Below are 14,846 nucleotides of genomic sequence, written 5' to 3'. Positions count from 1 at the left end.
GCCTGATACCTGGACACGAGGAAGTTATTTTACATTCAGTTACAGAGAAGAACTGCAGCCTCTCTCTAAGTAAAGGAACTTTTCTGGACAGATCTGATCCATGCTCTTGTTTTTACAGTTTAGTACTCTTTTAGAGTAGTTCTAGTCTGAGAATTATCAAGGTAAGACAGCAGTTTTTAAGACATTAATTTAGCTTCCCGCTGTACCTCTTGTGGGAAGTCACTCAAAGTAGTGGTTGCTAAGCTATGAGAGAAAAGGTAAAACTCAGATAACTATGTCCTAACAGTCCAGCTTCATTTCACCCCCTCCAGTTACTGACACACAGAGTCACAGCTCTTGGGAAAGATGGAAGTGCCCAGCAGTGGCTGGGATGTCCCCCGCCCAAGTGAGAGGTGCTGGTCTCTCTTTCTTCAGGCAGAAGACCACAGTCATCATATGGTTTTGATCAGTTCTGCTCCCAACTGGTATTTTGAGGAAGGGGGAGATGGCTTTCCCTGCCTGAACTTTGAATGGAAAAGATCACGCACACCTTATTTTGTGAAAATAGTCCTCCTGATTCCAATTTGATTTTCACTTTCAGAGGACTTGATCAGAGAAATGTTAGACTTGGGCAGACACCTAGCCCCAACGAAGGCACTTGTGGGTGTTTCCTGAGATTTAGGCATCAGTGAATGCCACAGTCAGAACTGACTATCGTTCTAATACCTCTAGAGTGTAAGCAGGAAAGGAGCTGGCAATTTCCAGGCTTTTCAACTTAGCTTTCTCCACTTAGTCTATATTTTAGAACCTGTTTTTTGGAACTTACACCTAAATTCAGGGAAAGACCTGTTGAATCCATGATATTATCCTACCAATTGGCTACTGCTTTAATTAACTCTTACAAGGACAGAAAACTGACAGCCTGACATCATCTCTGATGTTGATGCAGGTGACAATAACATCACCGCTCCACCCCATAGTGAGACTGATATTCTGATTCAGTGCCTAGTAAATGTCAGAGAAGAGACAAGAATATGAGGGTGGAAAATCAAAATGTTATTGGGAGAAGCAATCACGGAGTATTATAAACAACTTTTGGATACAAGGAGCATCACTTTAGTTTGCAACCAGAAGGTCTAGTTAGGTGCCCAGCCCACACCTGATGCAATAGCTGGCATGGGGTCTTTCAACTCTAGCTGGTCAGGAGCTTTCAGAATTGCTGTCCATTCCATTTATTACTTCCTGATTGTTCTGTTTATAATGCCTTCTACCCAGGGAGCCCATTGGATCACCCCAGAGAGCAGAATCACCAAATGCAGCTGTTGTACTGTGGAAGCTCCTACTGAAAGTACGTGCCCTGGCCACTCAAGGATCTCAAGGCAAGCTATTAGTTTTCACCTGTAATTATCAAAATGGTTTGGAGTCTGTCAAAGAGACACTTCTCTCCTCAAGTGATCAGATCGTCATGGTGGCACTCAGCAAATGCGCTCATGCTGTCACCTGGCCAATTTAAGAAAGACCTGCCTGCAGTGGTTTTGTTAAAGAGGGCTCCTAGCTTTGAGATACGTTTTTTAGCTTTAACAGGAAAATAAAATCCCTTGAACTTCTTAACTTTTGCAAGTACCACATAAAATCCAATAAAAATTTTGTAGTGATGATGGCTGTGGTAAAGAGGGGGGGTACAATCAGTATCTGTGAGTCAGATCATTATTTGTCATTTTGCTTCCCAATACTTACTTTGTAAATTAAAAGTTTGCTATAGGAGTATGCATCCAAATAGGGAAAAAGGAGGGAATGTATCTTTCTGGAGAACTTTAAGGAGAGTGGGGGATGAAGGGAATATCAGTTTTTGGCAGAAATGAATAGCAACAAAGACTTGCACTGGCAAAGCAATTTCACATTTCAGAGTGGGACAAGGGAGAGCTCCATGTTTTCACTAATAAAAGAATCCCTGACCTACTATTTTCAAAATATCCACTACAGTGCAGAACTATCAACCCTGTGACAACAACAAAAAAGCCTGAACTTAATTTGTTTCATTTTTCCTTTGGAAAACATGACACACCACCTTAGCTCAAGATTCCTTTTTCCTACAACTCTCTACCTGATTTACATTCACATGCCAATATACCTGCTATCAAATTTGCTCACACCATCTCCTTATAGACCCCAAGAGCTAGCAAAGCAAGTTAATGTTGGTTGTTTAATGCCATGAGAGGAAGAATTAAAAGCTGTTCTCCTGGCATCAAATTAACCTCTAGCTTGTTTGAATATAAAGTATGTAGCAAGGGATGCATCCCTTGATCCTTATCAGCAGAGTGAAATGTGCTCACGTGTACACAGATTGAGATAAGCATGAATTTACATACAAAATTGTGAAAAATACAATCCTGTGTGGAAGAACAGTCTGTATAGGGAATAAAAGCACATATACTATCCACAGGCAATTACTTGTTCTGTAGGAATGGTCACGTTTGTTCTATATGATGGATGAACATCAGATTAACTGACTGTGTTTCAACAATAATTTCAGAACAGATCCTTGAAAACAAGTCAAGTCTAAGACAGTGAGATCAAAGAAACAGAAGATATGACCTTACTGATAACAATTTTCTCCATTTTTACCCCATCCACTAAGCCACATCTTTGGTGCATATTCTACTTCAGAAGTTCAAGATAACAAGGTACCATGTGTGACTCTCCAGAAGCAATCACACAGAATCACAGAATCACAGAATGGGCAGGGTTGGAAGGGACCTCAAGGACCATGCATCTCCAACCCCCCTGCCACATGTAGGGCCAATCCTAACCCAAGAGACTTCCATCACCCTCATAGCAGGGCAAAGTGCCCTAGTCTTTGAACTTTGGACTTTGACACCTAAAACACAAAGAAAATTCTTCTGATCTTTGTCCACAGTGGAAGGATTTTCACAGGACTTCTTCGCTGAGTAGTAGGAGCTGTCAGACTCTGGCTTTGAAGTTGCAGAGATGGAGTGTGTACCTCACTATGAGATCTGATAGAAATAAACTTACAAACTACACAGTCCTCAAACTGCTGGCTTCTTTTGCAAAACTGCATTCCTCCAAACTGCATAAGGAGGACAAAACGTATTTTTTTCTGTTTTGCTTCACACCATTTGTGGGAGATCAGAAAAGATCCCACTCTGTCAGGAACAGAGCTTACTGACTAATGATCAGTGATAGATATCTTAAGTAAAAGCATGGAAAATGCTTCAAAGAAGAAAACAGTAGACACAGTGCTGTGGATCCTAACTCAAAAATCAGATGAAATTTACATTATGTTACATTGGTTTAGAAAGAGATGGTGAAGCTTCTCGTGGCACCATTATAAGAATGTATGAGCATGCCCCAGTCTTGGTGTCACCAAATGGCTGAGACTGGAGATTGCCCAATCCCAGCCCACAACAGCACCTACTCAACGGGGATCAGTGAGTGCCAGGAGGTTCACAAGGGAAGACAGGGAAGGGAAGAGCTTGTGTCACCCTGCACTTCTGCACCTTCCGCACTCCCTCCGCAATTCCGCACTCCTTCCCCCCTGCCTCAGCAGAGCAGGAACTAGCATCACTCCTTTGCTCAGGTATGGCTGAGTTTGACAGTTCATGACTTTTTTGTGATACCAAATTACAGCACTGCCTCCTCACACTCCTGCACACCCTTCAGTCTGAAGTCTCATTTGGGCAAATGTTTTCCCAGCCTTGCCCCTGGAACTCTCTCCAGGTTACCCCTCTGTGGAGATGGGAACACAAATGGCTCGTCGTTGCTAGGTTCCCTGGGTTAACAACCCCCTTTTTATATAATAGCTTTAATTTTTTTCAGGATTATAAAAACAATGCCTGTCTCCTTATCTACTGAAGTTCCAATCCAGCCCCTCATCACCATATTTTCTGTGCTGTAATTATAACATTATTAATGGCTATCCGTCCGCTGTGAAGTAAAGCGATCTTGACTACACCAGTTAATCAATACTTGGACAAATGAACTGAGCTTTTCCCTGGGCTAGGACAAGTAATTGTAATTATGAGATGTGATCAGCTGGTGAACTACAGTTACTAATACCTCCATCTGGCAGAGAAGTGAAGTTTTAAATATCTATCAAAGAGTGTTGTTTCACAGAGACAGTATTTCTTCAAGTCTAGTTAAGCACTTGTCTGAAACCATTAGCTTTAGCTAATCAGTTGTCGTCCATCTAAAGAATGACAAGAAAGAGTCTAATGGGCTGAACACTGCAGCCTCTTGCTGGCACCGCTGCCCATCTGTCCACAAAGCACTGAGCAGAAGGCTCTGCATCCACAACAAGGTCACAGTGCATCAGAGGGAAAATGTCAGAAGTCGGGGTGGATGCAGACCTAAGAAAACAGAAATTTCCTACAAGTCTTGGACACTTTGAGGCATCTGGTAGGCAATATGGGTTAGTTATGTAATGTTTGCTCTGCTTTCTGCGCGAGAACCACATGTGCAGCTTCGCAGAACCCTGGGCAGCAGTCACAATGTAGGAGAACATGGAGAAAACTGCCCTGAAAATAATCTCCTGTTAATTTACATGTACGTACGTACACACACTGAAAAATAAAAGTTCAGTTCTATCGTCTGAGGAGCCAGACAGAGGATTAATTAGGGGAAATGGCTATTTAAACACAGAAGGGAAGAAGGACAATAGAATAAATATCAGTTTGATTGTTTGCTTTAATCTTCTAAAAAAAATAGATGTTAGGGCTTGGGGCATTACAGATCCCTGTGCTGGGAAATGTCCAACAGTGAAGGATGTGTGCAAGCTGCTTGCGCTTTGGCAAACGTGTGAAAGTAGGTGTACTGTCTGTCATCTCATCACAAAACATTTTTCAGAAATCTGCAAGCAATAAAGATCCTTTCTGCAGTAACAAAGATGAAGTCATATTCTGAAAGAGAAACATGAGTCACCTTTCACCATGCCATTGTGCCCCAGGCAACTGAAAATAAGACTGCTAGAAGGCACCACAAGGAATGAAAGCTGTCTGAGACAACTTCTGGGACTGAGAATCCAGGGAGGCTGAATGAGGAGCAGTTATAGAATCACAGCACCATAGAATGGCTTGGGTTGGAAGGGAACTCCAAGATCATCTAGTTCCAACTCCTTGCCATAGGCAGTATTGCCAACCACTAGATCAGACTGCCCAGGAACCCAACAAGCCTGGCCTTGAATGCCTCCAGGGATGGGGCATCCACAGCTTCTCTGGGCAGCCTGTGCCAGTGCCTCACCATTCTCCGAGTGAAGAATTTCTTCCTAACATCTAACCTAAACCTCCTCTCAATCACTCTCCCAAACTTGGTGGTGCTGGAAACAAGAGGCTTTTCTTAGCACCACTTGCCTACCAATAGAGGGATTTTTTTTTTTTCCCCCCCCATCTCCAGTTTGTGGTTTCTTTTCCTTTTTCTATGCCCAGGAATGAAAGGTAAACCAGAGAAATCTACTGTAAGCTCCCCAGTGGCAGAAATGGCTTTGTGTAAATTCAGCCCACGCTGACTTTAAGGCTGCCATGGCTCCATCATTATCTCTTCTTCTTAGCTCAAAAAGTTACCTAACTGGCTGCAAAGGGTCATCACAGCACAGAAGCTCTTTGGGAAATTCTTCCTTCTTTTCAAGACATATGATTTATTCCAGCGCTTAATAAAATGGCAGGACTCAGTTTCAAGCCAATGCCCAGATCTGCCTGGAATCTGCTGCAGTCAGAAGGATGTGGTGTGAGATTCATCAGATCGAATGGAGTCACCTAACAATGCAGGTTGCTACATACACACTAACTACCCAAGGTTAACTTTAGCAAGGAAAGCTCTCACAGATTATATTCCAAGAGTTCCCCCTCGGGTCAGCAGGAACAATGTGCAGATCGGCTGCGATGAAATTCAAGCTGTGGTTGTGATGGGTGCCATCCCCAGATAGATGGGCACCTCTGATGCCCACCACAGAGAGAATCCCCTATTTCAGCACCTACACTGATTGCTGCCACCAATTTAAACGTCTCTCAGGCTAGAAGCATTTTTGAGCAACAACTTCATCCTCAGTGTTTATGGTGGGCACTAGGGGTAAACTCAGATACTCCCACAAACTATCAGTCTCATCCCTACGGGGCTGCAACAGGTAATTGCCACCACTCACTTCTACCTTTTGCGTATTTTATCTATGTAATTCGAAATAAGACTCCTAAACCCTCAGCTATGCAGACCATTGCCCTTATTAATAGCTTTCATCGCTATCTTTATAGCCATCTCCTTCTTCTATTCAACCCACTGAATTTTAAAATCTCTACTGAATTTATACAGTATATGCTTGGGGAAAGGCACTTTACAATATATTTTTCCAGAATCTCTTGGGAAATAGTCCTGATGAGCTCTAATGCATCATAAATTGTCAATATTAACAAGTGACTAATTACATTCTTCTGGGAAGATGCTCCAAGATTTTCCTTCATTCAAACACTGATCACACCAGCAAGAGATATATGCAGCCAGGGCAGGCTCGCAAACATTTCTAGATTTAAAACTGGAACTCCTTATAGAGTAAGTGATTTCTGTTCAAAATAAAACTGGGGTTAAAGGCAGAAAAATGTCATCCCGTCTTGTAAAGCAGTTTAGCACATTCACCAAATGCCTCTGGGAGAGACATCCCGTTTTTACCAGAGCTTTATGTGGCCAATTCAGCTGTAACAGTTCTGGCCACTTTACTATTGACAATTTGATGAGGAAACTCAAACAGGAAATGTTTTGTGATTTCCTTTCACAAACCTGAATGGAGAAAACATTAAATAGAAATTGAAAACTGAGTTCCATTGGCAGTTTTTCCTTTGCACCTATTTTCCCAGGAAATTTAACTTCATTTCTAGACAAGAGTTCCAATAAACCATTGGAAAGATAACACTTGCTTCATTTCCCCTCCCTCCAGCCTTAAACAGACAGGATTTATACCATTATTTTTATTCCTTCCAGATACTGCAGCCTTGCCTGCTTGTAAGATGCAAGAGGTAGACAGATAATTGTACTATTTCACTAGTAAACAGGGAACTGAATATGAAACCGAGCTCAGAATTGGAAACGCTGTCAGAGTGTTGGTGAATCACCGTATGAAACAAATTGTTCACTTTCTGTTCAGTCCATTAGCTACAAGGATGGAAAGAATTGCTCTCACAACGCACAATGCTGCAATTTCCTACATTCACTTAGCACTTCCCCTTTCCCTTCTGCAAATCAGAAGCATTACATTGGAGGCTTAATTCCCTCCCTCTGACCAGGTTTTCATTCCCAACTCAGGCAAACCAAGCTATTGCTCCGTGAACAGCTTTTACATCGCCTTCATGAACACAGTCCTCTTCCTCCCCTTTGGAAATAAGGTAATGGCAAGAAAACACAGAGAATTACACAGGACTCTGTGCCTATTCAGCTGCGAAGAGTCCTAGTTTTGCTCCTCTGGAGCTATTTGAGAAACAGTGTATCAAAACTGAATTCATAGGAATGCCATGTCCTCAGTATGCCTGACTGTGTGCTCAGATTGTGGTGAGAAAATCAATACTTGCTGACAGTTACTACATGCTTGCTCATGCCCTTTCCTCATGTTTTTAAGTCTGTGGGATCTGTTGATGTTTTTAATAGTCCCCAAGTATTAGGCTTGCTAAGCAAGGAATTTAAAGGCATGCTGGCTCTGAAACAGGCAGTATTGCTAAGCTGAGAGCCCTGTGTATGCTGCAGGGCTGTACTCCAGCAGTGGGAAGAACTGTATCCTACTGCACCACATACATCCTGAGACCTTCAATAGGCTCCCATCCCTGCATGTCAGTGTGCTATGGGGAAATTGCCCCAGGTGAGTCCACAAGCAAACGTGCACATCAGGTCAGCTGCACTTTAGCTGTTACTGAGCTCAGAAAGGAGGGGGCTGTGCTGGATGGCTCAGAATGGCCGAGTGCATGCAGTGGCCTGCAGCAGGAGGGGTCTGCAAAGGCTGACTGCATCATCTCTGTCTGGTCCACAAAGGAATGGCACTGGTGGGCCTCCATCATGCCTTTTCTCAAGCCAAAGCCAGATACTGGAAAAATATAAAATGAGAGCTATGAATTTTTTTTTAATGCTTTCCTACCTCTATTACCTTTCCTGCACATATGTCAGTGTATATTAATTCATCCCACCACACAAACACCCCCAGACAAATCCTGAGGAGGTGCTCTGTAAAAGCAAGTCACAGAAGGCAGATGAACGTTGGGGTGTTTTTTTGAGGCCATGGAGCAGACAGGAGTAGGAGCTCCTTTCAGGGGCTCAGATGGCTTCTTAACTCCTGCCCCCAGCAATGAGCATGGACCTGAGGAGTTCTCCCTTGGCTGCACTCACTGTGCTGCCTGGCACTGGCAGGCAGCAATGAGAGCTCAGAAAAGATCAGGCCCTGATGCCTCTGCATCTTCTATGCGCTGCATTCCTACTCTGGAGATAACATTGCAAATGAGGCTTTTAAAAAATACCTGCAAATGAAATAAGAAAAAGGCCTTGCATGCCTGACTGGCAGCTCTAGCTCCTGCGCTTGCAGACACAGATATATCTCTGAAAACAGATGCTGGGCTGAGACCTGGGAGTAAAATGTAGCCTTTTAATCCAGCAACTATGAAATCTATTTTGAGCTAGGTCTAATTAAACTGACGGGCACTGGCAGCACGATGCCTCTTGGAACATGTGCTGTTTTTGCAGCAGTGGAGATTTTTGACTCCCTGGTCCCCATCTGATGTGAGATGCCTGCTTTTTCATAACTTTACTCATGATCATCTATCAAGGGCAATCAGCAAAAGGGAATTCAACCAAACTGAGCCTTCCAACAAATTCTTCTAGAGTAGCAAGTCCACTGTGTGCATAGCCTCAAACTCATTTACTGTTAACTGGTCTTGTCAGCATCTCTGACGTCAGCAATCCCAACAGGGAGGGATAGTGAAGAAGGGTAGTATTTAGGTGTACCCATCAGTTGTCAACTCCTGAGAAACCACAGCATCACGTCTTCAAGATTACTTCCTTGAAGAATGGCAAGAGCCAGTAAAGAGTTTGGTTGCATCAAAGAAAAGGCAGGAGGTGCTGGCCACATCAGCCATTCCATAATTTTTATATCTCTTTAGAATCCTCATAGAAAAATAAAATGGTAACACAATTCAGAAAGTGTTTTGTAAAAGAAACAGAAAACAGAATTGATTTCATAGGAAATAAAAGTGATTTGATTTGTGCCATGCTGGTCTCAAATCACCCACTTTGTCTCCTATAGGGAAGCCAGGCTGTTTGGCTCTGTAGTGCTTCATTGTTGCTCTGTTATTTTGTTATCAGAATTGTATTCACACTGGATGTCACGTAAAAGCTGGCAAGGCAGGTGTCATGCAGTTCATATTCCAAGCCATGTGGCAGTTTAACAAGGACTGAAGTCTACCTCCTGCTGCTTTGCAAACTCTTTTCCTCCAAAGGTAGAGTACAACAACAGCAGCTTCTTCTCTATTATCTTTCTGGACATTTGAAATTTATGACTTCTTTAAAAAGTTCATCTAAATACTCATCACCCACTTGCATTTTAAAGCATGTGACTACATAACCCATTTCACATTTACTCCACCTGAACAGTCTACCCTGAGCCAAATCTCATTAAGTTTCCAGCACCTATTCTTTAGTTCATGCTAACATCTCAACTGTTGGCATAAAAACATGAATTCCTATTGTAAGGTGTTAAAGGAGCTTTTAAAACTAAACTTCTCTGTTGCCAAAATGCTCTGAACGGACATCACACTGTCTGTGAAAAATCTCCAGAGATTAAGTGGCATTGATACAGAAAAATCCTGCCATTATACAGCAATACTGGAATCATTCTTTTTCCAAATTATTAGGAAATATGACAATGGCTCTTAATGAGATAGAAGGGAACCTGCCATATTTCTAAAAAAGCATAGACCATCCTGCTGAAACAAGAGTGTAAGTTAGCAGGTTGGGGCAGAATGCTGATTTCCTTAATTAAAGAGCACTGCACCCACCCTTACCCACTCCTTAAAATGCCCCTGGGTGAGCAGCAGCGGGTCCCAACTTCCCCAGTCAGCTACATCAGGGGATTGAACCAAAGCTTCCTGATGGACACAGGCACAGCTAGGGTGAAATAGGCATTTCTTTTTTTGCTTATAAAATTGAGCAGCTTTAAACCTTGCTTACAAAAAGGACAAATTGTGGTTGCTGACAATCTGTCTTCTGCCTCTAGGTAGCCATAAGAAGCAGGCAACTTACTCACAAGGCTCTCTCAAGTGGCCTATGAACTAAAATTCAGCAGCACAGTCACCACTGGAGACTTCACTCAGATTATGGATCTTATTTGTTCCCTGAAGGAAGATGGAAAGACGAAGAACCACTTGAGAGTTGGCCTAAGATGGAAGGAACATACAGGGGTCCAAATGCTGCTGAGAGGCTCCACAGTGATGGTTTACGACCATTACTGTTGTTGAGAGTCATGTGAAGCCTTTCAATGAGCAGCCTGAACCCTCTTCCAGGCAACTGCTGTAAGGGACTCCAAGACGCCATGCAACTTGTTCCCTGATCTCAAAGCAGGACCAGCTGTGCCAATAGCAGTCCTGAGAGAAAGCTGTCTAAACTGTTCTCTTTAAAAAATGACAGGTTTCCTGCTGTCTCCCTAGGCAATCTGTCCTCCAGGTTCCACTGTCCTCACCGTTAAAGAACTTAATGCTCCTGTCCTGCAATTTAAGTCCATTAGTTCTACAGGCTAAAGAAGTTTTTCCCTTTTATTCTTGCAGCTACTTCTATGCGTTTGAAAAAGGTGATCATGTCTCCCCTCAGTCTACTCAAAACGAAACTATCTTAGCTTCCAAGCTCATCACGCAGGCGCCAGGCTGCCGCTGGTGGTGATAGCTCTCAGTAGCTGCTGACTGGGCTGGATTTGTACCAGCAACCCGTAGGTGAAAGCCTTTACCAGCTTTGGCTCACAGAGCCAGGCTATCCTCTCAAAGATGTGAAATCTTCTATAATCCATTACAGAATGACATTAAATACACATTTCAGTACAGTATGTTTCTGGAGTTTTCTCCATGACTTTAGGAAATCATTACAAGAAGAAAGGAGGACATTCTATGTCATGAAAGTGTACTGAAGGCCTAAACTTAAAGCAGGCTTCTAAGCAGATCTTGAAGTATAGAGAGAAAAACACAACAGAAAACACAATATATTGTGTTAACACCTCTCCCACTCCATTCCCTCCACCAAATAAATGAAATGAAACGCATGAACCATGTCTTGGCTTGCAAATGAAACTTGGTATTTGTATTTGCTGCAATGTCTCAGAGTGCTGTTTTTCATTTTAGACTTTGCATGGTAGTAAACACTGCAATGCTTTACATTCATTAAGCTCAGGCCCATTTACTCTATGCAGGCAAAGCAAGAACATATATCTTGGACCCATAAAGCATTAGTTCAGAATTACACAGGAAATAAATGAGCCTAAGCAAGAAGTCCAATTTCCAGAGTCCAGCTCACTAAAGTTAAACAAGCACCTTAGATAAATATGGTCTATTTTAAATGAAACGTTAGTGTAATTTGATAACTGTCAATAATTCCCTCATTATGCCTAAATGAGCTTGTCATCCAAGGAGATTGCTGCATGGCTGATCTTAATTTGCTAATAAAAACTGCAGAGAAGGATGTCAGCTAAGCTGGAACTATTTGATTCATAAAAGTGCAATAGTGCACTTTTTAAAGCCTTCTTTCCAATTCACGACTGCTGACTGGCTGAAGCCCAAAGCAAGTCTGCCCTGTAGCCTGTAAGAACACAGCTTTTCCATGTAAGAACAATGAGCAATTGTCTCTCTAAATCACTATTATTCCTCAGCTCATTATATTTAATTTATTTTTAATCATGTTGTATAATAGAAATAAAATCATTGGATTAAGCATATATCTAGCAGCAGGAGCCCATTATCCTTTGACAATGTTCTGTTTCATTGACATTATATCTTCATTGTAGACAGTTTCCTTGCCATCATTAGTCCTAAAATGACTATTGGATTTCAAGGGTTTCTCCCTAATCTATAATAAGATTTACTTGTTAACAGTACAAAACAAAACAAAGATACGCTTCTGTTGTTTTACTTCTGTGCAATCCTTATTTTAGGCAGTTCATACAAGTCAAGAATAAATCCAGATATTTTAAGTATTTAAAGCTTTCCTGTATAATTTTGATTCAAAGGAAAAACTCAATAATTTTACAAACTCTTTATCTCTTAACTCATTGTGCCTTTATTTCACTTAAGCAAGCAACAATACTTTGTCAGGTCTTGAACTAAGAACTATTATTCCTTATGCAATGATTTTCCAGATCATTTAAAGTAAATATCAGTTCGGTCCATTTTCTCCAGAAAGGGCTACAAGGGGTTCATCAGATTCTATCCAAAGAAAGAGGAAGAAACTTCTATGCCAAGCCTGCTGGTGACTCCTCTACGGTAAGTGCTAGTTAATGGAGTCAGCACTAATGTCAGGAAGTTAAAAAACTCCTCCAGCATGCTGATCCCCATGGGATAATTCAACAGCTCTTCATTTGTACCAGTGGCAGTCACGGTTAGATCTAAAACTAGATTTTTCCACACCCTATTAACAGCAGCATTAGAATGCAGCGGGGACCATCCAGAGAATAGAGCGCTTTCTGTTATCTTGTAGTTATCTTTGAGGAGGTGGCAGATTTCCCTATGAAAATTATCCTTATAGATTGCCTCTTATTTAAGGATGTGCTGATACTATCAAGTGGTGCTCTCTTCATGCTGAAATTGCTAGCGACACTTAAAGAGTATCTGCATGAGTCTCTCAGATGAGAGAGCAGGTTCAATAGATATCTATTTTCCACATAAGTAGACAAGCCATGAACTTTCACCTGTACTGACATGATCTGCATAAGCCACGCAGTTTCCATTACAAGGGGTCCATACAATATGGTCAACTCTCCATTATTCTGGCTAATGGGAGAACAGAATAATTCAGATAAAGGAAAGACATGCATAATTATTGCTTCCAGATAAGAGCCGGCTCAAATTTTTCCACACTGCTCCCCAGACACAGCTTGTACTTCTGTCAGAACTTGCTAACATAGAGTTCATTAACTCAGGCATTACCTGCATCCATCTGGTACAAGCTAGGCAGCTTAGGTGTCTGTATGATTTAAGCACCCCACAAGTAATCTAACTGATAATTGTTCTGGCTATAATTAAATAACAACTTCCATATTCACCTTTTCATATTTACTGATACTGATACGATGTAGATGCAGTCGTGCATGCCCATGTCAAGGTTGAACGTGGCATAATGAGGAAAGGCAAATTATGCATGAAATGCAAGAGGACTATGTTCAAAGAATGACGGAATGCAGAAGGCACAGAGTGATGTAGAATGGCTTTATATTCACATCTAACAACCTGGAATTAACAAAGGTGCTTCCACTCTTGTTTCCAGATAATCCCTGCAGTGGAAGTATGCTCAGGATTGTCACAGACAATACATGTGTGGAACTATCACTACCTCTATGCATGAATTGTCAGAGGTTTTATTTTTATTATTATTACTCTTGTTGTTTTGCAATTACTTAGCCACATTGAACATTTGGCAGTAGTGTTTTTTCATAATCCTCACAGACCTTTTAGTACCGAGACGCAATCTTCCTGATCTCTGCATTGGTGTATACGTAAACTGTATCGTTCAGTCACAAGAGACATTCAGTTCTGTTACAAATATGTGGGCAAAACACTGTCATCACCACCAAATACAGATTCTCTTACAAGGAAAATGGAAAATTTGCAAATATTTTTTTCTGGATTCTGACAGTTGGAAAAGGATTACATAGAAATAATTTCAGACTTAAAGAAATCAGGAACACCATTCTTAACACCAATCTTAAAGAAACAAACTCATTGCTAGGCAAGCTTTTACTGGTATACTTGTACATGACATTGTGTTGAGGAATTGCTGGTTATATGCTGCCACACTCCATAGAGAACTTACGAATTAGCATTGCCCTGTTTTGTCTGCACTTAACAATTAGACAAAGCTACACAATGACACAAGCCACAGGCCAAGCTCAGAAGAGCAAACTGATGAGTTTTAAAAGTTAGCCATGTCATGTGATGTCACTAGAATAGCTACAGAATAAGCAGCTGACAACAAATCACAGTGGGACATATATCAAATCCCTAAATATCTGTTCATTTTGCTTAATGCATCACACACAGTGTTTAGATCACTGCGGAGGTCCTGGACGACATTTTCTATGCTCCTGGTATCCTTCAGAATCTCAATGCTTTGCGTATATGGATTGAAATACACAGAGAAGGGACGATTGATCGATTTAGCAAAGTCCCTGAAAGAAAAAAGAAAATTAACACCTCTTTTTTGTCTACCACTGAAGAAGAGAAATTAGATTTTAGAGTCAAGGGAAATAGTTTACCTCATCTTTTCTTTGGCTTCTTCAAAACTTTCTGAAACAAAGTAAGCTTCCTGAAAAGTGGTGATAAGGCATTCTTGCAAACAGGTTGTCTTCGGATCGAATGTTTTCACCTTGGCCTTGTCAGAAAGAGCATGCTGCAAAATAAACCACTGGCTCTGTTAAACTGTATTTTGATACTGCTTTGTATTTATACAACAGTTTACATATTCAACTTTTGTATCACTGTGCTGTATTTCTTCAGTCTTTTGGTAGCCTCTCTTGTTTTACATAGCGTAATCTCCCAGTGTGAACAGAATAAATAATTTGTTACTTAGAAAATACTTTTTTTATGAGTCATTTTTTCACCTAACTAATAAAATACTAAAGAGCAGATTAGAAATCTACC

General features: G+C 41.3%; 1 protein-coding gene across 2 annotated transcripts in view; it reads right to left on the bottom strand.

Annotated features, from left to right (window-relative positions):
- Window positions 1–12,246: 12,246 nt before the first annotated feature.
- The window catches only part of TPH2 (tryptophan hydroxylase 2), a 54,025-nt gene continuing 51,425 nt past the window's right edge, over window positions 12,247–14,846 (bottom strand). For both annotated transcript variants that reach the window (XM_031589703.2, XM_090138810.1), the window contains exons 10-11: window positions 14,462–14,595; window positions 12,247–14,374 (exon numbers count right to left, since the gene is read on the bottom strand). In XM_031589703.2, coding sequence (XP_031445563.2) covers window positions 14,200–14,374; window positions 14,462–14,595 — 309 coding nt within the window. In that variant the 3' untranslated portion in view covers window positions 12,247–14,199. The remainder of the gene's footprint in view (window positions 14,375–14,461; window positions 14,596–14,846) is intronic.

This window comes from Phasianus colchicus, chromosome 1 (genome assembly GCF_987193195.1).
Source record: "Phasianus colchicus chromosome 1, bPhaCol1.hap1.1, whole genome shotgun sequence".
Lineage (NCBI taxonomy): Eukaryota > Metazoa > Chordata > Aves > Galliformes > Phasianidae > Phasianus > Phasianus colchicus.
This window is presented reverse-complemented; position numbering and strand designations above follow the sequence as displayed.